Source organism: Microcebus murinus, chromosome 2 (assembly GCF_040939455.1).
Source record: "Microcebus murinus isolate Inina chromosome 2, M.murinus_Inina_mat1.0, whole genome shotgun sequence".
Taxonomy (NCBI): domain Eukaryota; kingdom Metazoa; phylum Chordata; class Mammalia; order Primates; family Cheirogaleidae; genus Microcebus; species Microcebus murinus.
Window position 1 is genome coordinate 75,542,049 of NC_134105.1, and position 26,701 is coordinate 75,568,749.

The 26,701-nt window shown below is 46.7% G+C and overlaps 1 protein-coding gene across 1 annotated transcript in view; it reads right to left on the minus strand.

Moving 5' to 3' along the window:
• Positions 1–26,701, minus strand: part of ABCA4 (ATP binding cassette subfamily A member 4) — a 129,685-nt gene that overhangs the window by 1,229 nt on the left and 101,755 nt on the right. The window contains exons 37-49 of the mRNA XM_020283187.2: positions 25,372–25,487; positions 24,182–24,329; positions 21,146–21,269; positions 20,700–20,829; positions 17,950–18,070; positions 17,450–17,512; positions 16,837–16,943; positions 10,440–10,581; positions 6,853–6,987; positions 5,975–6,078; positions 5,805–5,897; positions 4,122–4,371; positions 2,727–2,813 (exon numbers count right to left, since the gene is read on the minus strand). Coding sequence (XP_020138776.2) covers positions 2,727–2,813; positions 4,122–4,371; positions 5,805–5,897; positions 5,975–6,078; positions 6,853–6,987; positions 10,440–10,581; positions 16,837–16,943; positions 17,450–17,512; positions 17,950–18,070; positions 20,700–20,829; positions 21,146–21,269; positions 24,182–24,329; positions 25,372–25,487 — 1,620 coding nt within the window. The remainder of the gene's footprint in view (positions 1–2,726; positions 2,814–4,121; positions 4,372–5,804; positions 5,898–5,974; positions 6,079–6,852; positions 6,988–10,439; positions 10,582–16,836; positions 16,944–17,449; positions 17,513–17,949; positions 18,071–20,699; positions 20,830–21,145; positions 21,270–24,181; positions 24,330–25,371; positions 25,488–26,701) is intronic.

Below are 26,701 nucleotides of genomic sequence, written 5' to 3' on the forward strand. Positions count from 1 at the left end.
AAGATACAAATTATATAGGGAATCTCTATAACAATGTGTAAGAATAAGGATCAGAAATTAATCTGGGTTGTCCCTGAATAACTGTGTGGAAAGTGTCACACAATTATTAACCCCATTTAGGATGTTTCTAGGGTGACTAATCATCTGTCACCTACTCATCTATCAAAACCTTGACCCTCACCTGTTTTCCTAAAACACACTATGAGATTGCATAGGATCTCGTGTGGAAAGATGTTTTTGAGACTGAGCCCTTTGAAGAGTTTTCAAATGTTTTTGATAAGGAGACATACTGATCTCTAGATACCAAAATGTCTGTGTGGTCCTGGCTCACAACCTGCCGCTGTGAAACCATCAGCTTAATGAACTTCCTGAAGCTCAGCCATCATGTTTCTTGTTTCTTCAGGAGCAAGTTGTAAATGTCTTCTAGAACTCCTTGCGAGAAACTACCTTTTTCTTATTTGTGGGATATTTTAAAGAAAATTATTTTGAAGTGGCATAAGGTAAACAAGAATGTAATTACTATTTGTTTCATGACAGACTTATTTATACACAATGCTATATGGAAGGATTTTTGAAAACTTTTGTAAAGATAGTATGTCATAAAGTCAGGGATAGGCCGGGTGTGGTGGCTCACGCCTGTAATCCTAGCAACTGGGAGTCTGAGGCGGGAGGATAGCCTGAGCCCAGGAGTTTGAGGTTGCAGTGAGCTATGATGACATCACGGCACTCTAGCTGGGGTGACAGAGTGAGGCTCTGTCTCCAAAAAAAAAAAATGTCTGAAATAGGTTTTGAATCAAAAAATGTATTATAAAAACATACCAATGTAATAAATGTGTTGCAGTAGGTTTTCTAATATTTTTAAGCCAAAATCTGACAAACATAATAGAAAATTATTATATCCAATAAGGAGGAAACATTTGGAATTATTAATAACTGCTGCGACCATAGACCATCAGCACCCCTGATGTTCTGGCCTGGCCAGAGGTGATCTGGAATTAGCCCTTTAAGAAGGAATATGCGGGGGGGGGGGGGGGGCAGGAGAAACCACTGATAGTCCTAGGAAACAATTTTGCTATCCAGTTACGTATCCTGACTTAGAAAAGGGATTCATAACTGCAAGTGGCTTTCAAAGAATAATTTTCAACTTGTGTCAACAGCGACCACAAGATCTATAAATGAGAAATAGTGGCTAGAAAATCTCAGCAAAACTAACCATCTCTGGACAGGAGGCTTTACTTAGACATTTCTGGGCCCCTGGTGGGTGGGTGAGGGAGAAGGGGTGGGAGGTCAAAGTCAACCCTGCCAAATAGCCATCAGGTCTCTACTGCCACGAGGAACTGGGAAAATCCATCACAAGCACTGCCTTGGAAAGGAGTGTTTCAATCATTAGCTGTACTTGTTTTTCTTGCAGTCAAGAAACCAGTTGGGAGGAAGGAGAACTTTATGGGAAATAAGGTTTTACATATCTTCGCTTATGGAAAACATGTTTTGATTTGATTTACTGTCCATGTAAGTCAAGAGAGGCTGGCTGAATTGATTCGTTCCTTTACAATCTCAGGCTTAGGCCAAGGAACCTGATGCTGGCACCCCCTCCAGGATTTCCTCCAGCTCTCTCTGTCTCCGGGGTCGCGTGCTCCTTATGGGGGGCACCATGCCAGGGTAGGGACCTGGAAGCACCTGTCCTGGGAGTTACCACAGGCCAGGGTACAAAACTTTTATTGCTTCTTTCTCCATCATCTTGACACTTTTATAAAGAACAAAGGGCCCCCTTCCTATGACAGACACTATCCATTGATCTAACCAAATGTGGCCATTGTCAAACGAAATTCCCTTCCTTTGAAACTCAACTGCATGACCAGAGATAGATGTCAAGTATCCCAACACCCAAAATGTTCTAATATTCTCTCCTACCTTCCTTGCTTATTTTCAAAACCTAAGGGTTTTTTTTTTTGTTTGTTTTTTTTTTTGTTTTTTGCTGTAAGCAAAAAACATGGGAAAGTTCTTTTCAAAAATGCTCTTCTAGGCCGGGCGTGGTGGCTCATGCCTGTAATCCTAGCTCTCTGGGAGGCCGAGGCAGGTGGATTGTTTGAGCTCAGGAGTTCAAAACCAGCCTGAGCAAGGGCAAGACGCATTCTCTACTATAAATAGAAAGAAATTAATTGGCCAACTAATATATATACATAGAAAAAAATTAGCCGGGCATGGTGGCGCATGCCTGTAGTCCCAGCTACTCGGGAAGCTGAGGCAGCAGGGTTGCTTGAGCCCAGGAGTTTGAGGTTGCTGTGAGCTAGGCTGATGCCACGGCACTCACTCTAGCCTGGGCAACAAAGTGAGACTGTCTAAAAAAAAAAAAAAATGCTCTTCTATATCAGTGGTCTCCAATCTTCTTGGCACCAGGGACTGGTTTCATGGAAGACAATTTTTCCATGAACGGGGTTGGGTAGGGTAGGGTGTGGGGTTGGTATGGAGCTTGGCGGCCCGGTTGGCGGCCTGGGGGTTGGGGACTGCAGTTCTGTATCATCCAAATGGTTTGCTGATTGTGACAGGAACCCACACGCCTACTGACTGAAAAGTCCTTCAGCACAGGACGTGGGGGGGACCCAGTATGGGCGGTGCTCTCTGGGGGAGGCAAGTCTGAGCCTTGGGGCACCTGGGGGCCGTGGCCCAGGTGGGCCCTGAGGCGAGGACCTGCCTTGAGCAGTGGACTGTGAGAGCAGCAGGGGTACCTTGGGTTGTTGGCTGGCTCCCGCAGCTCGAGGGTGCAAAGGGACGTCATAAATTTCAGTCTGCTGTTTAGCAAAGTTCACAAATACCTGAAGTGAGAGAAGAAGAAGAGTAGGTAGATGTTTCCAGAAAAATGGCACGTACACCCAGCTACCTACTTTGCTCTCTGTTTTCCACAGTTAACATACAGCCCTGCTGGTGTGGCCTGTGTCCTTCCCAAAGGGCTGGCCCACCCACCAAAGCCCAGCCACCAGTGCTCTGGACAGGGCTAGCTTTTTAGACTTCCAAGGAAAGCCCAGAGAGCCACTGCTAGGGGACTCAAAGGACTGGGGCGCCTGACAGTGGAGGAAACAAAGCAAGGCAGATTCTCAGCTAGCAGTGTCCTTCTGATTCTCTAAAGAAGAAACTAAAAACAAAGGCAGTTGATCTCTCTTCAGTCCGTCACTGAGTGTGCTTACGGCTGACAATAAGGTGCGGCTGAGCCAGCTCCTCAAGGGCAAACTGGAGACCTGCCCGTTTCCACCACTTATTGACCGCCTTTAACAATGCTTGTTTAAAACAAATAAAAAACAAACAAAAATAAAACCAAAAAGCCTAGAAACAACCAAGTGTCCATGAATGAATAAATGGACAGAGAAGCAAAATGTGGTGCATCCATTCAGTGAAATATTATTCAGCCTTAAAAAGGAAGTAAGTTCTGGCACCTGTTAATCGTGGATGGCCCCTTAAGGGCAGTCACAAAAGGACAAACACCATATGATTCCACTTATATGAGGTACCTAGAGTAGTCAGATTCATAGAGACAGAAAACAGAGTAGCGACTGCCAGGGGTGGGGTGGGGAGAGTGTGTGGGGAGTTAGTGTTTAATGGGCAGAGAGTTTCAGTGAAGCAAGATGAGAAGAGTTCTGTGGGGCACGGTGGTGATGGCAGCACAGCAGTGTGAATGTACTTAATGCCACTGACCTGTACACTTAAAAATGTTTGACATGGTCGATTTTATGTTATCTATGTTTTACAATAAAAATGTGATTAAATTTTTGAAAAACTACATAAGCTTATCAAACCTCACAGAACTGCACACTTAAACTAGGTGTGTTTTATTGTACATCCATAAAGCTGACTTGAAAAGAAAAAAAGAAGCCACCACCACAAACCAGCAAGAATGAAATAACATGTCATAGCACAATGGAGAAGGATGATATAATAAAAAAAATCAATGAAGTTTGCAGATGACTAAAATATTGTTAGAAAACAATTTCTGATGTGTCAAGTTTTACCCTAATGGACAGAGGGCAAGGATGTTTTGAAAATCGGGAATGTTGTGCCCCCTCCTTTGTCAGTTGCACCCCGGCCTTTGCTCAGCCCCCCTGAGCACCTGGTGCCCCGGGCTGACTCGCCTGGTCCAGCGTGGTCTGTGTGACCGAGTACTCCTCGATGAGCAGGCTGTCCTTGTGGGAGATGAGCAGCTGGAAGATCCTGGCCAGGGAGGAGGAGGAGACCTGGAACTGGAGCATGTTGTAGTGCCTCTCCCGCTGCACACTGCCAGGGAAGTTCCCCTGGAAGAACTGCTCCACGGGATTCAGGTCGGGAAGCAAGTCATCCTTCGGGGATCTGATTTTCATTGTGACGATGTAGCCATCTCCAAACCTAGGGGAGGCACACAGAGTGGTATGTGTGGCCACACAGAGTGGCCTCTGCTCGTGGTTGGGTCTAAGGCAATCCCCAAATAAGGAGTAAACTCATCAGAGACATTGGGATTAAAGGCCCATACCATTGACCTCGTATGCATATTTAAAACTCGGAGAGAAAAAAACACTAGTCCTTGGAGAAATCCTTTGCTATGAGCTTTTAGATGTCAAAATATCTGTGCAGTGAAGTAGGACAGATGTACCTGCTGAAGTCAAAGGTGATTGGAGCCAGTGTGGGCATCCCAGTCCCACCCATAAAGACATGTGGGCTGACTGGGCCTTCGTGAGCCTGGCCAGGTAGGAGCGAAGGCTGGGGAAGGCAGCACCTCCCTGAGGGAGCTTCCAGAAGCAAATGGAGTGGCCTGGGCCAGGGCCGTTGGTGCTTCCCTCCTGCCCTCACCAGGTCTTCTGGTCATCCTTTCGTGGGTGAAGGTGGCCCACCCTAGAGTGCACGGCCAGCTGGCATCTGTACACAGTGACATCAGGGTATCTCATGTCTGTCGGTCATAACTTACTCCAACGCTCCCTCCATGGTCTAGGGTTGTTCTCTACAGCAAGTGTTCGCCTTTCAGCTCCAGAAAACTGTCCCTCCCCACGGGGAGCACGCCCCGCTCACCACTGCTATCAGGGAGACGTTGAGGAGGTAGAGGGAAAGGAATAGGGGAACATCCACTTCTCCAGACATTGGAAGTTGCTGACACAAACAATTTCTCCAAGGACTGGTGTTGTTTGTTAAATAAATGAGTAATAACTATTAATATTTAATATAAATATGCCCTTTCCTAGGTTATAAAGCATATCAGAATGCAAGGGAGCATGGCAGTGTTATGATAATCTTATTTTAACTGTTATTTTGAGCACACAAACTATTAATAAGGAGTTATTCACAACAGTTTATGATTTATGGGTACAGGACAATCCTATTCAAGATTACTGGCATGGTTGGTTGGTTGTATAATGTGATCATTTTTCAAACCCAGATGCATACAATATTCTAAAAAGGAAAGCCGGTTCTCAAACCGCTTGGTCTCCTAATCATTCCTATAATGGTCGCAGACTCTTAGTAAATGGCCCATGGGTCCTGGACCTGCTGGGGTAAGAGGTGACATATGGAGGCAGTGGCAGTGGCTCTCCCTCATCCCAGCTAGGCTCTGCATCTGTCCCTGCCCGAACCCCCGTCCGGAGCCTGCAACCACGGTCAGTTAGGCCATCAGAGAGGAGCTGCTTATCGGCACAACAGCCTTCCCCGTCTGCTGCTGGAGAACAAGAACCAGACACCACCTGCCCCTGCCAGGGCGGTGACGGGGCAGCAGGACCTTCAAATGTCAATAGAGACACCCCCATGGGCCCCCATGGAAGGTGGCAAAGGGCGCAGCCCCACCACCTGCTTACTTGTACTTGAGGTGCTGAATGGTGCCCATACACCGGAAGGTGCCCCTCACCATGATGGCCAGCCGGGTACACAGCGCCTCACACTCTTCCATGCTGTGGGGCAGGACAGAGGAGGTGAGGGGGGGAGGACGCCCGCCCCCCTCCTTCCCCAGGCCCTGGGAATCTCCTGCCTGTGGGACGTGAGGACCACGGCTCTGCCTTCTCTGATGATGCTCACGATGACGTTCCAGAGCATGCGGCGCGCCTGGGGGTCCATCCCGGTGGTGGGCTCATCCTGTGGGGGGAGAGAGCGCAGGGAGTGGGCTCGGAGCCGGCCTCTCCTGGTTACTGCTTCCTAACCGGGCTGCTCGCCCGCAGCAGCTCTGGTCTCGGAGGAGAACGAGCTGACAGGCGGCGCACACAGCCCGGCAAGCCAGGGGTGCCCTGGTGCGGGGCACAGGGGCAGGAGGCGAACCGAGAGTAAAGAAATGCCAGATACACCTCTAGACCTGTTTCAGCCCATGAGTGGATTAAGGTTGATTAAGGCGATGATAGAATTATTCTTAAAAAAAAGAAAAAAGCTGCAAGTATGTTTGTAAGGAGGCAGGGAGATAGCTCCTGTAACGTCTCTGGTTCCGGCCACATCCTGTGCACGGTGCCTCATAATCCTGGGACTGCATGGCCGTGGGCCTCAGGCTGGGTCCGGCTCAGGTGACAATCACATGAGCCTCTGATCCAGGTCAGTGCTCCTGTCCCCTTCAAATCCCACACGGGCCTCAGGCAGCAGTAATTTCCGACCAGACACTGGCATTCCACAGAGTTTGGAGCCTGCAGCCCCACAAAAGACTTCCCTGGAACTCATAGTGAGACGGTGCTGTGACTTGTTTCCCCAAGACTTGGGGACTAAACATGGGGATGATTTGCTCAAAAGGAGTAATATAGGAAATAGTCCCGCCAAGAACAAACTGCTGCATTTTCTGAATCTGTTGACCCGGAACATATCCCCCAACCCAAGAGCTTAGCCCCAGCCCTTGGCTTAAACTCCGTGGTGGCTCGTGCCCGCAGTTACCAGCAGCACCAGCGGCGGGCAGCCGATGAGCGCGATGGCCGTGGAGAGTTTCCGCTTATTGCCCCCACTGTACGTGCCAGCCAGGCGGTCTGCGTAGAGAGACAGGCCCAGGCTCTTAATACTCCAGTTTGCAACCTAGGGAAGAGAAAGAAATCCCATTTGGAGAAGGCAAACAAGCAAAAACCCCAAAACCTCCTCCACCAATTCCAAGCCTGGGTTTTCCAGATCTCACACTTCCAGACGACAGACCCAGCTGGGCTGAAACAGGGCCACCTGCTGGCTCCTGTCCTCTAGCACACGCTTCAAGGGCCAGATGGGAGTCTCCTTCCACTCTGTGCCTTGGATCCCAGTGTGGCTCAGTCAGCTCAGCACCCACTGGGTGCAGCCCTCTGGGAAATGGCCTTAAGCTTAACAAAGAGCAAGACAGCATGTCTCACTCGGTGTCCTGGACTGGGGCTAGGTGTGGAAGAGGAAAGGTCTGTTTGAGAAGACAGTAGGTCCCAGACCGTTGATTCCAACCCTCAACAGGATCACACCTGAAGTCTTGTGCATCTAATACATACTTAATGAGCACCTACCATGGACTAAGCACTGGAGAACGATGGTGAACACAGCCATTGCTGCTGTACTCACAGGCTGGGGAGAATACAATCAAAATAAACAGAATAATGACAGATTGTAACAGTGCTTTGGGGGAACTCAACATAGAACTATGATAGAGAGTAACGGGGGTGTATGCACATGCATGCTCAGGAGAAGTGGGAAGTCACTGGAGACAAGCCCACCGTACTTCTGCATTCTGTACTTGTTATACCCTCTGCGTGGAATGTCCTTCCCCTAGATATCCACAAGGCTCACTCTCTCACCTCTAGGTCTTCACTCAGAAGTCACCTTCTCTGTGAGGCTTTCCCTGGGCCACCCTACCTAAAAGTGCAGACCCCACCCCAAAAATTCTTTCCTGCTTTATTTCTCTCCTAAGGAATTTTCACTCTCTAATGTGCTGGATATTTTACTTACTTATCTATATATTGTCTGTCCCTCCCACTAGAATGTAAGCTCTATTTTAAACTTTTTATTTGGATATGGTTTCCAACTTACAAAAACAGATAAGAATAGGAATAGTACATAGAACACTCATAAACCCTTCTCTTTCCCTCTCTTTCTCACATACATAAATGCAAGGACACATACACAATTTTTTTGTGACTCATTTGAGGTTATGTTATACATCATGGCCCCTCACTCCTAAATTCATGCATATTTCCTAAGAATAGGGACATTCTCTTACATAGGCATAGTACAATTATCAATGTCAACAAATTTAACATTGTTATGATACTTTAATCTATCATTCATAGTTCTGTTTTGTTGATTGGCCCAATAATACCCTTCATATCATTTTTCCTCTTCTGCACAAGATGCAGTCTAGTGTGTATTATCCAGTCATTATGTCTATTTAGCCTCCTGTGATCAGAAGTATTTCCACAGCTCTTTCTCTATCTTTTATGGCTTTGATATTTTTAAAGAATAGTCTCTCCTTTTTTTTAAAAAGGAATATTCCTCCTTTGGAGCTTGTCTGATGTTTCCCCACGATAAGCTTCAGGTTACACATTTCCAGTCAGGATGTTATATACGTGAAATTGTGTCCTTCTGGGTATCATCTGGGGGCATGAGATGTCCCTCTGACCCTTATAAGTGACATTAATTGTGATCACCCAGTTAAAGTGTTGTCAAATTTTTCCATTGTAAAAGTATGTTTCCCCCTTGTAACCAATAAGCCATCTGTGCAGAGATACTTTTAAACCATACGTATATCTTTCTTCTTGTAAAAAATTTCCCCAAGATTTAGCATCCATTGATGATTCTTGTGCAATCCAATCTCCACTATGCTCATTGAGAAATGATTTTCCAACTCCCGAACTTCTCCACACTAAACAGATGACTGTCAGCAGTAGACTGTAAGCAAGTACCTTCACTTCTCTTCTATTAACATTTATTTATCTATTTAACAATATGGACCTATGCATTCTTACTTTCCCCCCAGTGTTTTATAACTTATTATGGTATTTAGTTATTTTGATGCTCAAATTGTCTTATATTTGAATATTGGGGGCCCCTTCAAGATGACTTTTATGTTCTTATGACACATCCCCATTTTTTTTTAAAGCACTTTCTTTCTGGCATAAGATAGTATAGGTTCATTTTATATATGTGCTGTTCCAGCCCTGGAATTTGTCATTTATTTGAGGAATCATGGTTTCTTTTAGTGGGAAATAGTATTAAGACCAAAATCTGGGTGCTAAGTGTGTTCATTGCTACTGGGGTATTTTTGCTTCTTGGCCTTCGGAAGACAGATATAGACATACACACAGATATGCACACACATGTACGTGCATATGTGCACTATTCATGAGCACATCTGCATGCACACACTAACACAAGTTTATAAATATTTCATGAATTCACTGCAATATCTCTAATTCCAATCCACTCCCCCAGGGTCCTTGATTGCTTTTCCCCTTTCTGTATTTGTAAGTCCTTCTTCCCCAGTGAGACCTCTGGCTCCAGATTAACATCAACACATTTATTCATTTACGTAATCCTATAACACATCTAAAATTGTTCAGAATTGCTTTGCCCATACCACTATAAAAACAAATAAACTTAAGAGAGCTCAGAAATTATTTGTAGTTTTTTCCCGTAACTCCGCTCTGCCCAAGACTGAGGATATGTAGTTAAATATAGTGTTCACCAGTTATTTGTATTAGTTCTTCTCCTCCTTTTGTATGAGTAAACTATTTATTTGCAATAACATTTGGTTAACTTACTTGTTTCATGTTGCTTTCAGTGCTAGGTTTTCTTTTCTTTTCTTTTTTTTTCATTTTTGCTCCTCCTCATTCTTATTGCTTTTGTTTTTATTTTTTGAATATGTGGAACATTAACATGCTTCCAAAAGTCAAAATTATGCAAAAGATATCTTCAGAAGTGTTATTTCCCATTTTCCTTTCCTGATTTATCCTTCCTGTGTTCTATTTGCAAAGGTAAGCAGACATTTGTTTGCTTTCTTATTTTTTCTACTCGCTTACATAAAAAGCTGCATACTATATGTTCTCTTTTGCACTTTGCTTTTTCATTTAAAAGTGTTTATAGGAAGTAACTTCATATCAGTTCACAGAGATCTTCCTTTTTTTTCTTACAGTTGCATATATCTTTATTGTGTGCATGTATTATAAATTATTCAACCAATCTATGATGTCTGAACATGTAGATAATTTCTAGTATTTTGTTATTATTAAATATAGATGCAATGGATAACTTTGTGCATACACATTTTGTACTGTGGGAGGTGTATCTTCAGGGTAAATTCCTAGAAGTGTGATTGCTGGGTCCAAGGGTAAATGTATACATCATTTTGTTAGCTATGAGGGCATTCTTTTGTCTGTTTTGTTCATTGTTAAACCCCTAATTTGTTGGGATGAATGAATGGATAGCATGCTTCAGTTTCCCATCTCTAAGTGAATGCACTCTCATGAAACATGCTTATGATTTATCAAACTCCTACACAGTCACAACAAACTATTTTTTACCCTCTCGATTTCCTCTGCTGGTACACCTCGAAGCCGGGCATATAAATAAAGATGTTCTCGCCCCGTGAGCAGGTCATCGATTGCATCAAACTGAGGACAGTAGCCCATACTTTGATGGACCTCAGAAATGTTGGTTAAAATACTGCAAGGAGAAGAAGCAATTAGTGAATTTTCTTCATAGAGGGAGTAACCAGAGAGCTAAGGCTTCTGCCAATGGGATAAGGAAGCTGCCTCTTCTATCTTCCTACTTTGCTTCTGAAATGTACACATTTGAGAATCAAAGCAGGGGCGCTTTAGTTAGAAAGTGAAGAACCTCAGGAGTTCTGAGTTTTGAATCTAGTCAGATCTATCCAAGTTTCTAAGATTCACTGAATAGTTGTTACCCAAAAGTGAGCTTTGGTTTTGAAGTGGATCACCTTACTGTGAGTTTAAAAACAAAAGAAAGATCTAATTTTAGAAAATGATTAATATTTTTAATCCTTTTTAGATATTTGGGAAGCAGCTAGAAAAGATGGATGCATCCCAATGGAAATAAACTTCTCCATATGTATTTATTGGCAAAAATATAGTCAATAAAAGAGGAACCATGCTGGGTGGCATGGCTCATGCCTGTACTCCCAGTACTTTAGGTGGCTGAGGTGAAAAGATCACTTAAGGCCAGGAGTTCAAGACTAGCCTGGGCAACATAGCGAGACTGTCATTTCTACAAAAAAATAAGAAAAATTTAGCTGGGCATGGTGGTGCATGCCTGTAGTCTCAGATACTTGGGAGGCTGAGTAAGGAGGATTGCTTGAGCCAAAGAATTTGAGGCTGTAGTGAGCCATGATGGTGCCACTGCACTCTAGCCTGGGCAAAAAAAAAAAAAAAAAAAAGGAAACAATCAGATAATTTCCCAGAGCAAGAGGCCAACAGGGAACAGAGATAAAGTAAATTGGGTTTTATCAACTCCCTTTGACTAATATATTCTCCCCCATATAGAAAATATATCACCTTGATGAAAAAATAAACTGTAAATAGACATCTCATCATCCTCCTCTTATAGCTTAGGGTCTATGAATAAAGGATGGATTTGAGATAGGGTCCAAGGTGGTGGACTAGAAGCAGCCTGCATATGCTGCTCTCAAGGAGAGGACTGAAAGTGGCCAGCAGATATTCATTCACTTTCAGATTGACCATCAGAGAGAGCCTTGAGAATCAACAGATAGGTGACTGGAGTCACCAAAGCAACGGAGATGGAAGTGGGGTGACCTGCTTGGTAGGATCAGAGTTACTGGGGAAGGCATCTTCACATAGGGAAGACATAGAGGAGAGAACCCTAGGGGCTCTATACTTCTCCTGCAGACATTGCAATTGTAGCAAGGGAGGGACCCTCTGCTACAACAGGCTTCCAGACTGATAATGCGGGCTGACTGGAGATTGTGCAGTGGCATTGCTCCAGAGAGAAGGCACTGTTGGGTCCTGATAGCTTCCGAACCCTGAGCATTACAGCTGGTGCCATTCTGAGGTCCCAGCCCCAGAGTGCTGCATCTATGTGGGGGTCAGATCCATTGCTGCCACCTCCCTATCACCCCTGCTGGGTTGTGGAGGGAGCGTAGAAGTGGTGTGGTCTCACATGCCCTTTGGACAGGTTCTACGCACCCCTGCCACCACTGGGGGACCCAGGCAGAGCAAGCACCCACAGATAGTGACCACTGCCACTGCCTAGGTAGCCCCACTCAGCCACAGCTGCCATGGGACCCAGGTGGAGCATGTGCCCACAGCCCCTGGGGCTGTTGCCATCTGGGTAGTGCCACCACTGATGGATCTGGGAGGAGTGTGTGCTACCATATGCCTGCTGCACACCGCCTGCCACATGCCACCTGTCCACTGTGCATCCTCATGTGCCCCTGCCTGCTGGCCTGGGCAAAGTGATTCCCACAGCCTTAGTACCTATGGCCATTTCCTAGGTAGTCCCATGTAGCCACCACTGCTGCTGCTGCCAGGGACTCAGGCAGAACAACCCCCCATGGCCACCTGCCTCCACAGAGAAGGACCCTCCCTTCCCCCACCTAAGCTTTCAGCAGCAGCCTGGGGACCAGCCACCCCTACAAACAAATATCCCCCAGCACCTGCTTGGACTGTGACAACCACAGGAGAATGGGGAGATGCAGGAGAGCATCAATGTTACAGGCTCACAGTGCATCTGCCCCTCTCCTGCCTGGTCAATCTTCTGGAATAGGACTCCAGCATGCCATCCAGGGACTTCTTCCTCTTTTCACTGAGCAACAGAGGATAATGGGTGTACGGCAAAACTATGTGTTTTGAGCTGAGAAAAGAGGTTCCAGATGTGAAGGAACCAACATAAGAACTCTGGCAACATGACAAAACAGGCTGTTTTGATATCCCCAAAGGATCACATTAGCTTTCCAGCAATGGACTCTGACCAAAAGGAAATTGTTGAAATGTCAGATATGGAATTCAGAGTATAGATCACAAGTAAGATCAATAGGATTGATGAGAAAGTTTGAAACCAAAACAAAGAAACACACAAAAAAATTCAAGATTTGAATGAAAAATTCACAAAAGAGATAGATAATCTAAAAAATATATAAGTGAACTTCTGGAAATGAAAGAGTTATTTAGGGAATTTCAAAATACAGTGGAAAGTTTTAACAACAGACTAGATCAAGCAGAAGAAAGAATTTCAGAGCTTGAAGACAAGCTTTTGAATTAACCCAGCCACTCAAAAATCTAAGAAAAATAATCAAGAATGAAAAATCTCTCTGGAAATATAGGATTATGTATAGTGAACAAATATAAGAATCATAGGTATCCCTGAAGGAGAAGAAAACACACACAAAAAATGGAAAAACTACTTGAGGGAAAAATAGAGGAAAAACTCCCTGGTATTGCTAGAGATTTAGACATCCAGATACAACATTGAACACCTGGAATATTCAAGGAAAATAGGATAGGATATCACAAAGGTACATAGTCATCAATCCGGCCAAAGTCAAAGTGAAGGAGAAAACCTTACAAAAGACTCATAGAATTGATAAATTCAGTAAAGTCTCAGGATACAAAATTAATGTACACAAATCAGTAGCATTTTAATATACTAACACCAGTCAAGTTGAGAGTTAAATCAAGAACTCAATACCATTTATAATAGCTGCAAAGAAAATAAAATACCTAGGAATATAATTAACCAAGGAAGTGAAAGATCTCTATGAGCATAATTATAAAATGCTAATGAAAGAAATCACAGATGATACAAACAAATGGAAAAACATCCCATGCTCACAAATTGGAAGAATCAACATTGTTAAAATGTCCATACTGCTCAAAGTGATTTACAGATTCAATGCAATTCCCATCAAAATACCAATGTCATTTTCACAGACCCAGAAAAAACAGTCCTAAACTTCATATGGTACCAAAAAGAGCCTGAATAGCCAAAGCAATCCTAAGCAAAAAGAACAAATCTGGAGGCATCACATTATCTAACTCCAAATTATACTACAAGGTTATCATAATGAAACCAGCATGGTACTGCTACAAAGGTAGACACATAGACCTTTGAAACAGAATAGACAACCCAGAAATAAAGTCATATAGCTACAACCAACTGCTTTTTGACAAAACAGACAAAGATATATACTGGGGAAAGGATGCTGAGAAAATCAGATAGCTACATGCAGAAGAATGAAACTGGACCCCTATCTCTTACCACATACAAAAATTAACAAGATTGATTAAAGACTTAAATGTAAGACCTGATACCATGAAAATTCTTGAAGAAAATGTAGGAAAACTCTTCTGGACATTGGCCTAGGCAAAGAATTTATGACCAAGACCCCAATAGCAAACAAAGCAACAACAAGAATAAATAAATGGGACTTAATTAAACTAAAAGTTTCTGTACAGCAAAGGAAATAATCAGTAGAGTAAATAGACAACCTAAAGAATAGGAGAAAATATTTGTAAGTTACACAGACAACAAAGGACTAATATCCAGAATCTACAAAGAACTCAAACAAATCATCAAGAAAAACCAAATAACCCCATCAAAAAGTAGACAAAAGAAGATAGATAGCCAACATATGACAATATGCTCAATATCATTAATTATCAAGAAAATGAAAGTTAAAACCACAATCAGATACCACTTTACCCCTGTCAGAATGGCTATTATTAGACAGTCAAAAAACAACATGTATTGGCACAGATGTGGTGAAAAGGGAACGTCATACACTGCTGGTGGAAATGTAAACTAGTACAACCTCTATGGAAAACAGTATGGAGATTCCTCAAAGAACTAAAAGTAGACCTATGATTTGATCCAGCAATCCCACTACTGGGTATTACCCAAAGAAAAAGAAGCCATTTTATAAAAAGAAAGATGCCTGCACCCAAATGTTTTTCACAGCACAATTCACAATTGCAAAAATATGAAATCAACCTAAGTGCCCATCAACTGATGAGTGGATAAAGAAAATGTGTGTCCCTTGGAGTTAAGTCAGAAAGGAAAAAAAAAAAAAAAAAAAAAAAAAGAAAATGTGTGTGTGTGTATATATATATATATATATGCACCACAGAGTACTACTGAGCCACAAAAAAGAATGAAATGATGTCTTTTGTAGTAACTTGGATGGAATAGGAGGCCATTATCCTAAGTGAAGTATCCCAGGAATGGAAAAACAAATACTACATGTTCTTACATATAAGTGGGACCTATACGAGGGATATGTACAGTCATAAAGAGGTGTAATGGGCCGGGCGCTGTGGCTCACGCCTGTAATCCTAGCTCTTGGGAGGCCGAGGCGGGCGGATTGCTCAAGGTCAGGAGTTCAAAACCAGCCTGAGCAAGAGCGAGACCCCGTCTCTACTATAAATAGAAAGAAATTAATTGGCCAACTGATATATATATAAAAAAAAAATTAGCCGGGCATGGTGGCACATGCCTGTAGTCCCAGCTACTCGGGAGGCTGAGGCAGGAGGATCGCTTGAGCCCAGGAGTTTGAGGTTGCTGTGAGCTAGGCTGACGCCACGGCACTCACTCTAGCCTGGACAACAAAGTGAGACTCTGTCTCAAAAAACAAAAACAAAAAAAAAACAAAACAAAAAAAAAAAATAAAGAGGTGTAATGGACACTGGAAACAAGAAAGAGGGGAGGAAGAAGAGTGAGGGATAACAATCTACCTATTGGGTACAATGAACACTAGCCTGGTGACAGGTGCACTAGAAGCCCTGATTTCAGCATTATACAATTCTTCCATGTAACAAAAATCACTCATACCCCCAAAATCCATTGAAATTTTTTAAAAAAATATGGATGCAAAAAACAGGACAGAAAGAGGATACTGCAGTTTCCCACTATGACAAAAACCATCTGCAGTCTAAGCTACATCTGCAGATATAAGACTCAGCCATGACCTAGCTCCACCCCTGTCAGTCCCTTTGCTGTAAACACAACAGAGATGGCCACGGAAGGCTGGGGAATCAAATTCATCCTGTCTGAGCTAGTGAAGTGTGCTCAGGACTCCCCCTGCCCATTGGGTACTGGGCCATTTTGGGGATGGCTTTCAGGTGTAGGAAGGGGCTCCCAGTGAAGCAGATGCTGGGCAGATGTCAGCAGTGCCTGACTCCACTTACAAACCAGGGCAGAGGCTTCCTCTGGGCACATTTACTGTGTGTAAGCTTTGCTTTTCAAGCTCTTCCTGCAGCCAGGATAGAGACAAACAAGCGAGAGCTCATCCTCTCTGTCCTGTCCCGCAGACCAGCCTGTTCACACACACTTTATTACAGCAGCAACAGTCACCCTCCAGAATCCAAGGGCACCTGCCAGATTTCCCTTTATGCTCCCTGGTCTGGCAAAGCCAAGCATCAGACCACAAATGGTCAATGCAGAATAAGGCCCCCCAAGGGCCCTTGAATGGGCCCCCTTCTAGAAACTCAGCCCAGAAAAATGATGCTTCATCACAGGGCTTCTTAACCGGGGTCCAGGGGCTCCTGCAGGATCATAAATATGCTTCCTGGCTCAGTAAATTCCCTGAAACTTTTTGCAAAAATGAGGGTGCAAGTGTTTATCCGATGCTTAAAGGAGTCCATGACCACAGAGAGATTAAGAACCACTGACTCAGTGCTTCTTAGAAATTTCCAAGAATCTGTGCTAATAGAGGAATCTCTTAATAATCACAATTCAATTCAATTTTCTGGTGGGTCTATGTCTTGGGCTTTTGGGACCATGCTCTTTGGGAGGCCCCAATAAGCCCCCTCCTCTGTACCTGCACAGATCCTTCTGGGCCTCAGAGCCACCCCAGCATAGGGCCTGATGGTCACCCTCCCTATGCTAGGACTGGGACATGGCCCAGGTCCTGTGAGAGACGCCCTGAGACAGGAGGAGCAGGGCACTCACCTCTTGCCTGCTACAGTGGCATCCCCTGAGGTCACTGTGGTGTCCCCGGTGAGCATCTTGAATGTGGTTGTTTTGCCAGCACCATTCACTCCCAGGAGGCCAAAGCACTAGGAGAAATCAAAGAATCGGCCTGGCCCTAGAGACCAAGGAGGTCTGGAATGTCAGGCCTCAGGGCAAGTGTGGGGACTGAGGGAGCATTGTAGACCCAGGCTATCATCACAAGGCCACTAGCCACATGTGGCTCCTGAGCACTTGAAACACATCTAAGTCCCAATTGACATGGGCACTGAGTGTCAAAGGCATGCTGGATTTTGAAGACTTAGAGCAAAAAAAAAAAAAAAAAAAATTCAAAATGTCTCATTAATAATGTTTCATATTAATTCCATGTTGAAATGATACTCTTTTGCTGTATCAGGTAAAATAAAAATAATATTAAAATTAATTTCACCTGTTTTCTTTTTACTCTTTCCATGTGGCTACTAAAAACATGTAAAATTACAAACATGGCTTGCATTATATTCCTATCAGATAGCTCTGCCTTAGAGGGGAGGAGAGTCAGGCGCAAGAACTGCTTCTCTGCAGCCCTTTCCCCCGTGGTCTGCGGAGTACCCACCTCTCCAGGGCGGACGCCGACACACAGCCTGTCCACCGCTGGGCTGGAGGTGCCTGAGTAAATCTGCAAGATCCGGAGAAACTGGACTGAGAACCAAGGCGGGGTTAGAGCAGGGAGGGGAAGAGGGAACAAAAAGCAAAGGATGCCTGAGGAGAAAAGTACCGGCAGTAGGAGGTTACGTATTGGCATGAGCACTGAGAAATCTCGAAGCTGACCCACACTGTGCATAAATGGAACAGAGAAAGCTGAGTGATGCTCAGTTGGAGTGGGTCCTGCCAAGGCCCTGTGTCAGTATCCGAGATGAATAGCAGGGAAATGCATTGGATTTAGATGTTCTGAAGACAAGTTATAACACAGAAATGGCAAACCTACATAAAATTAGGAAACCAAACTGCTGGCATCAGCATATTGCTTGTTCTACAGAAGGAAACTGCAACATCGTGCGATCTGTGGGTGTAACCAGCGCCTCCAAACTAACATGCCTGTGCCTATTCCCTTACCTTGGTTAGCTCATTTAGCCTTAAGATATCAGTTTTATTTCCCCCACTAATAATTCTTTGTCTTTCTTCAGCCACATCATCATCTTCATCCACAATGGGCTCCTTAGAGGGCTCTGCAATCCTACAGGAAGGAAAGGGGACAGGATTGGGTTGGGTGTACCGCGTCCTTGGCACCGTCCTTACCAACTGACCTTTCTTCCTATTCCTTCACCTCAGCTTCCTTCTGGGCTTCCATTCCTAAAGCTTAAACTCTAAAAAGGCCTCCCAACAGGAGAGACATCAGGCACTAGGTAGAGACGTGCTCAAGTCCAGAGTCAGCCCTGGGTTCCAGTCATGGCCTTCCCATGGGTGACCTTGGGCATGTCATTGAACTTCTCTGAACCTTACCTCCTTTAATCATGTGATGGGGAAGGGGATACTAATATTTGCTCCATAAGACTGTGGCAAAGATGAACTCAGCACAGTGCCTGGTGCAGGGTGAAGATGCAGGGCCTGGGAGCTGCTACTGTTACTAAAACCCTTCCTCTGGCCCGGCGCGGTGGCTCACACCTGTAATCCTAGCTCTCTGGGAGGCCGAGGCGGGTGGATCGTTTGAGTTCAGGAGTTCAAAACCAACCTGAGCAAGAGCGAGACCCTGTCTCTATTATAAATAGAAAGAAATTAATTGGCTAACTAATATATATAGAAAACATTAGCCGGGCATGGTGGCACATGCCTGTAGTCCCAGCTACTCGAGAGGCTGAGGCAGGAGGATTGCTTGAGCCCAGGAGTTTGAGGTTGCTGTGAGCTAGGCTGACGCCACGGCACTCAATCTAGCCTGGGCAACAAAGTGAGACTCTGTCTCAAAAAACAAAAAACAAAACAAAACAAAACCCTTCCTCTATGGCAAGCACTCGGCAAAGGTGGGTTACCATCAGCCGAGCTTCCTACTTCCCCTAGTCCACCCCGCCAACTCAACCTCTTCAAAACAGTGCTGTCATCTGGCCACTTCAAGCCTCAAAACCTTCCGTGGTCCTTCATCAGCTGTAGCTTGAAACGCTCACTCCCCAGCTGGGATGGGCGCCCTGCGCTAGGGCCCAACCCCCCTTACCACTCACCCCTCGCACTAGCTCCCCTCAGCCACTGGCACCTACCCCTGGACCCAGCCCCCTCGGCTGTTCCCACCTGCCAGCCACTGCAGTGTTTCCAGCCCCTCAGCGTTCTCTTCCTCCTGTCCCCCTGCCAGATGGAATCTTCCCCATCCCTAAAGACACAGCCTCTTCTCAGAAACCCTCTCTGACTTTCTAGAAGCCAGAGACTGTGGTCTGCTTCCCTGGTCCTCTTTAGACCCGAATGCAGGCAGGACTCACACAGTTGTGTTGCCATCAGTTTGAAGCTAATATGAGTTGGTTTTGGCAGCCAATCCTCTGCCCTACTCTTTCCCCACATAAAGGCTTCTAAAAGGTATGCCCAAAGCTGCAGAGAGAATCTACAAGGGCTGAGGGTCACACGGTCAGTAATTCCTCATGCAACAATTCCTCTCCTTAACTAGAACCAGTTCCTGACCATGTTTTATTGGAATGTGTTGACATGCATTATCTCATTCAACCCTCATAACCCTATGAGGGTTATTCATTTGCAATAAATCAATGCCCTATGGATCAAAACCTAAAAACAGGCCGGGCACGGTGGCTCACGCCTATAATCCTAGCACTCTGGGAGGCCGAGGTGGGTGGATTGCTCAAGGTCAGGAGTTCGAAACCAGCCTGAGCAAGAGCGAGACCCTGTCTCTACTATAAATAGAAAGAAATTAATTGGCCAACTAATATATATAGAGAAAAAATTAGCCGGGCATGGTGGCGCATGCCTGTAGTTCCAGCTACTTGGGAGGCTTAGGCGGGAGGATTGCTTGAGCCCAGGAGTTTGAGGTTGCTGTGAGCTAGGCTGACACCATGGCACTCACTGTAGCCTGGGCAACAAAGTGAGACTCTGTCTCAAAAAAAAACCCCAAAAAACCTAAAAACAAATTCTTGGAATCTTTATTTACCTGTGACCAGAGTCAGCCTGAGAGGAGGAAGGTTAAGAAACAGAACGCCATCCAGGACAGCTTGCTAGGGAGGCCAGTGAAGCTCAGCCTCGGTTGCAGAGGTGCTGCCCTCTGGAAAGCGGAGCCCCCCGCCCCCCCCCCCCCCCCCCCCGCGCTAGTGTGAGCAGGGACCAGCAGGCCTGGGGAAGACCCTGGGTAGAATGGCGCAGGCCAGCCGACCTGGCAGCTGAGGCGTCCTGGTCAAGAGCAGGGTTGGCAGCGATCACTGCCCTCACCCTCCATGTGGCTCCCGGCTGCATCCTGGTGAACGGCCCAAACTCTCCCTTGCTTCCCTCTCCTGCCCCCACGCCTGGATCTCTAATTAGCAAAGGGGCCTGCTGCATCTCCTCTCTCAGGAAGACATAAATCTATTCCCTAGTACTTTGGATACCCCTTAACCATTGCTGTTTGTAATGCTATCATCCAATTAAATTGAGTATGTAGTAATTAAATGGAAATAATTAAATATTAGCAATTGAAACTGATAACATTGCATTTTAAATAAAGTTGAAACTCATCACAAACTCTAATGTGCCAATTTTAACCTGTCTCTCCTTGTGTTCTGTAAAAACCCATCACAGAGTGGAGTTTCCCAGGAAACAGACGCCCATGCCACAGGCAGGTGTGAAGTCCAGTCCTGGTGGCACTGAGATGCCTGTTGGCCCTGGGGTGGGCGTGGACGTACCACTGGGTGAGGAAAAAGTGGTGCTGGACGAGGAGGGTGAGCAGGAAGTACACGACCCCTTCCAACGCCATGGCGGCCAGGTTCTTCCCGATCAGGTCCCACTGGAACGGGTTGGAAGAGTGCTCCTCGCCTGCGGAATCAACAGGAGCTGAGTCTGCTGGAGCTGCCCCAGCTCCCCCTACACACTGACCGCAACACCCGGCCCGCCAGGGATTATGCAGGAACTAACCACCAGGCTCCTCTGGGCTTCTCTGTCAGAGCAGGGCATAGGAGGAGCCTGCTATCCTGCCCTCCAGCCCTCCTGTGGCTCCACCTTGCCTGGGGGGCAGGACACTCCCAGACCAACAAGGTGCCCTCAGAGCCCCAGCCCAGGCTGCAGGTCTGGCCTAGGAACTCCCACCACAGCCCTTCCTGGGCCAACTCCACAGGTCACCACCGTCACCCACCAAACCGAGCGTAGACGTCTGTCACGGCCTGGCTCAGCGCCAGGTCAATGAGGCCCCGGCCCAGGCAGAAGTGGGGGAAGATGATGAGCAGCTTCCTCAGCATGGCATTGAACCTGAGCAGTGTCTGAAACAGAGAAGCAGGACTGCTGGAAGTGAGGGCAGAGCCCACTCCATCCTGAGCAGGTGGGGCCTGGATGACCCCACACAGCAGGACCGGGACGAGGCCTGCAGACAAGGAGTCCTTACAGCCAGACTGGCCACAGGAGGGATTTGTCAGGCAGAACACAGGGGTTTGATGTGCAAGTCCTGAAGTTCTTGCAGGAAGTGCCTCAGGACTGGGAAAGGAAATAATCAATTAATGCCTCATCAATGACTGGGCTCCCTGCACGTTTCTGTTGGGCAAGAGCTGCTCCTTCATCTTGCCAGACAGCATTTCCTCAACATGGACTAAGCCCAGGACTGTGTGGGCACTGAGGCTAACCATCCCTTTCCTTAACCCCCGGTGACTCCGGGTAAGGGCAGGAATCTGCAGAGGAGCAGCGCCTGCCGTCTGCTGGGGGAGCTCTGCGCAGACTCTGAAAGTGCCCAGGGGCCCTCGGAGGCATCTGTTACCAGGGCATGTGGCAGCTGCCGGAGGGAGGCCAGAGTCTCTCCTAGGTACAGCTGTGAGCCATCCCCAGGCCTGAGGCTCCTTCATCAGCTCTGTCTTGGTGCAGCTTGTACCAAGGGGGAGCAGCCCTGAGCTGTCTTGTTGGGCAGAGCCTCACCTATGAAGGTAGAAGGGACACCAAGGGGTAGGGGCAGGTGAAGCTCCGGGCTGGGGCATAGCACACACTGCATCTGGCCCATCCCTACCCCAGCCTCTGCAACTCTGCCCAGGTCACCTCATCCTTCCCTACCTCCTCCACCCTCCCCAACTCTTCCCCAAATCACTGAGCACTTTTGCCTCTGTATTTGTTTTTGCCTTTGTATTTGCAGTTTCTATTATCTGCTGCCCTCTGCTTTCTGACAGATTCCTGCTCTCCTGCAGAAAGCTTGCTCAGGTAGCCCCTTCTCTCACATGCTTTCCCAGATCCCCAAGATAAAATCTCCATTTCTCCCTTACAGTGCTGATCACATTGCTGTGATTAATTTTTTTCTAACCTGCCTACTTTCTCCGCTAGTCAGCGGTTCCCTGGAGGGCAGGGATTGGGTCCTAATTATTTTTGTGTCCTTCGTAAATACTTGCACAATGATTAGCTCATAGGAGTCACTTCAATATTTATCAAATGGGCTAATAAAATTCTACTTGTTCCAAGCCAGGTTCAAATTGAGTTTCCTCCACTGAGAGTTCCCAGCCCCTGCAGCTCGGCCTTCTGGCCCACTCTGACCTGCAGCGTGTGGCCTTCTGCCCCACTCCTTTGACACTCTGTCATATGGAATGTCTTACGGAATGTCATGCTCTGTGACTTGCTGACTTGGTGGGCAGGTCCTTTCCTGATTGGAAAGGGAGCTCCTGGAGGGCAGGACTGGGTGTCACCCTGTTTACGTGGGCACGTCCATCCCACTGTGCTCACCTAGTAAGTACCTCCTGACCGAGCAGGGGCAGCAGCTGCCGGGCCCTGGGCCTCCGGTGGGATACTGGGCATTTCTGCAGCGTCCATCTATCCACTATTATATGTGAAAGTTACCTGCTTTTAAGGGGGAGTGCTCAGCAAATGTTGGCTAAACAGGTGCAGCTGCAGGAGGGAGTATGCTCCCAGTGCTTTAAGCATGCCGTTTAATTGTTCTGAAGTGACACACTCTCTTAAGACCTAGTTGTCTGTGAGTCTGTGACAAAAACAGCTTAGAAGAGCAGCAGTTTCAGTCCACCAGCGTGCTCTGGCATCGTCTGGGTCTGTGTTCTCATGCAGCCCCTTCTGCAGTCTGACTGTGACATGCCATATTTCTCATCATTCATGGGACAGATGGGGCTTCCTTGCTTGCTTGGCAGCCACAGAAAGCCTGACAAGGTGTGGGAAAGACGCACACACTCAGTAGGCCTCAGGACTGGGGTTAGCCATGGGGCCTTGGCACAGATTTACCCTGTTTTCCCGGCGGGGCCCAGAGGCAGGGGGGAGGTGGGGTGCAGGGCGGCAGTACAGACCGCTGGCCGGTACCACTCTCTGTGCTGGGAAGACCAACGAGGAGAGGAAAGGCTAGTGAGGCGCCTGGGGACTCAGGCCCAGCGGCAGCAGGTGGGAGTGTGGTGTAAAGACAGCCCAGCAGCCATTGCTGGGTTTTTGAAGATTTAGTCTGGTCGTCTGTCTCTGGAAAGGGGGAATTCAGAGGGTGTGGATGGGACAACTAGGCTTCATAACTCAAACAAGGGAGTCACTTAGCACCAGGAATTCTCAGTCCTGTCCTCAGGATTAATTTGCACACGGAATAGTGTATTTTAGAATGTTACAATTTCCACAAGACAGTGGGGGAAAGAATATACACGTACTTGCTAATATGTCTTCAGAACACCTAAGAAACTCTAATAAGAGGTTGCCCCTGGAGAAGGGAACTTGGTAAATGGGAAACAGGGGCAGGAAGGAGATTTTTCATTGCCTGCCTCTTTGTTCCTTTAAAATTTTGAAATTGCCTGAATGCATTGTGTGTGTGTGTGTGTGTATGTAGCCTAATGCTCAAAGTCCTTGAGGAAACCTTCTTGAAGAAGCAAATCTGAAAGCTTATGATTGTGAGAAGTCATTTATGGCTTGTAGAATAAGCTCAGATAACTGTGACACTCAGAACACACAAACAAGAAGCTTGAAGGAAGGATGGAGGGAGGAGAGTGGAGTGGAGGGAGGGAGGGAAGGAAGGAGGGGGAAGGGAGGGAAGGAGTGGAGGATGAAGGAAAGAAGGGGAGGAAGGGAGGGGGAGGCAGGCAAGAAGAAAGTGACACACATCTGTGCACTAAGCTTGTGGTAAGCTTCTACTCCTACATGCTTGTCCATGGCTCTGCTTGGCCAACACATACCCCCTATTATCCTACTAATCAAGCAAAGAAGCCAAGAAAGCCACGCTCACCTGGTTATTCTCAAATAGTTCCAAGATGAAGGTGATGGCACTGCTGTTGATGCCGATGAACAGGTTAGCACAAGACAAAGCCACATAGGCTGTGCTGGGGACATCAAACAGGAAGGATGCTGGGTACATCATGGGAATGACCGCCCATCTGTGTGAAATGACACAACTCAGTGGGATGGAGTTCCAGGTTCCATTCCATCTGCTATACTTCTAGATATAATGCGCGCCCCTGATACATGAGGTGACATGCTTGAACAGGCCAGAGTCCCAGGAGGACCAAAGAGATACTCTATCCCTTGGTCTCTGTGCCTCAACTATAAATGAAGATAGCAACGCTTGCCCTGACCACCTCATGGGGTTTTGTGAAGAGCAAATGGGACAGGAACTGTGTTTATACTTTGTAAATTATAAAGCCTTGTTCACCACACAGGGGGGGTTCTCTACCCTGCGATGCTTCCCACTCTAGCTGGATCAGCAAAGCAGAGCTGAAAGTCCCAGCAAGCTCATCCTCATAGCTCACAGTCACACTGGTTCCTGGATTCTCTATTTCCAAGAGAGAGTGGAGACCATTGCTATAGCTAGACTCTACTGGCCCACATAGGAGGGCTAAGTATCATCATTTCCATGTTACAGATGAGGAAACTGAGGCCCAGCTGGGTGAATTACTCATCCGCAGTTGCACTTGTAGAAAGTGGTGGGCCTGGGCTGTAGAGCTGCATGCTGTGCCCGAGTTTCTACAAGACATAATCCCTGCGTCACCCCTGGCCCTGACTCGGGAGCAGCTTTTCAGCAGGACTGTCCTGCTGCGTACAGATGACTCGCGGCCAGTACTGGTGGAGACACTGAGATGGACAGTCGACCACAGACGCATCAGCCTCAGAGCTGGCTGAGGATCTGGGGAGTGACTGTAGCCTTTGGTCAAGGCTGCAGTTTGAGTGGAAGAGGATTCAGACATGTGGGGCTTTTCTCATTGTCCTTGAATGGACGAGGCCTCTGAAGTACCTCCATCGGTGGAGTGAGAAACAGAAGCCAGACACATTCCTGGTTGGCAGCCTCAGGCCCTACCCGGGGCTAGGAGCTGCACTTGTAGATGCCGTGGCCGCAGGAAAGCCCAGGTGTTCTGTAGGAAGACCATCCCCCCTCCGCTGGTCTCCCTTTGGTGGCATTAGCTAATTGCCCGAACAGCTTACCCGTACAGCATGAGCAGTGCAACCAGGGCAGGCAGATTTTCTGGGGAAGTGTAGGCTTTCTTCTGAAACCCGATGAAGATGCCCACCACCAGTCCAGCACTCACAGCGTAATTCATCTTTAAGAGAGAAGAGGAGCACAAGTCATTGATGCTCTGGGACCTCTGATGCCTGGGCTGCAAAATGAGGGGAGGGACCAGGTTCCTCTGCTCTTAGGGTCTGGGATTCTGGTTCTAGCTGTACAAGCAGCTCTTGGTTAGCAGACGTATGTCAAGCTGTCTCTCATCTTCTATCCTACCCCACACCCCACCTCCCTGCTCAGGTAACCTTCAGTCTGTATCTTTTGAAAGCATAAATTATAAAATTCCACCTGATCTCTTACTCTCTCTAATTGGTCACGAAATCCTGTTGGTTTTACTCTCCATGCATGTCTCTGGAATTCAGAAAAATTTAAAATGTGGTTCTTTCCTTCACAAAGCACAAACAGATGTTGATACTTGTTTAAACAATAAAGCCATTAGGTTGCACGTGGAAAGGTGCACAGCCACAGTAGGGGTGGGGAGGAGCCGCAGTGGTCTCGAGCAGGATGAAAGCCAGAGAAGGGTGAGAGGGCAGCCTGGTGCATCCTCCACTGGGACTAGGAGGACATCCTCCCAGGGGGTTGATCTGGTTGGGGTATCAGCGCCAGAGCAGAATGGGGAGAATCTGCACGCAGCAGGGGCAGCTGGAGCAGTAGAGGGGGGTGTCCACCGGGGGAGGGGGTGGTGGCAGAGAGGGGCATTCATTATACATAGGTGTAGTGCTCAGGTAGGTAAATGAGTTGGAACTAATAGAAGTCAGTTTCTCCAAGAAGTCATTCTTGGAGAATATAGAAAGACAGAAAACTAGAATGAGTCTTGTGATGTTGGATTGGAGCTAGAGGTTTTGGTGAGCTTATAGTGTTCAGTGTATAGATAGACAGACATAAAAATACAGATGTAAGTCTGTGTGTATCTTTGTGTCCACATACATTTCCCTAGCTCTAGCCAGTGAGAAAACCTGGGACCAACTCCAGTGGCAATGAACATATCTGGCACCAGATCTTGGTTTCTAAGGGTCACTTCCCACTAGAAGAAACCAAGACTCCTTACATGACAGTGTGTTTATTCCAGAGTCAGTGGTGGGTGGGTGGGTGGGGGGCAGGTACAGGATGGTCCTGGATGGTCCTCTGCTGTGACAGACAGCAAGGGGGTGCTCGAGGAGGATGGGGACACAAGTCAACAGGACACAGAGGCCAGCTTGCAGGGGCTCCCACTGGCCACACTGGGGAAACCTGAATGTCAAAATAAATGAT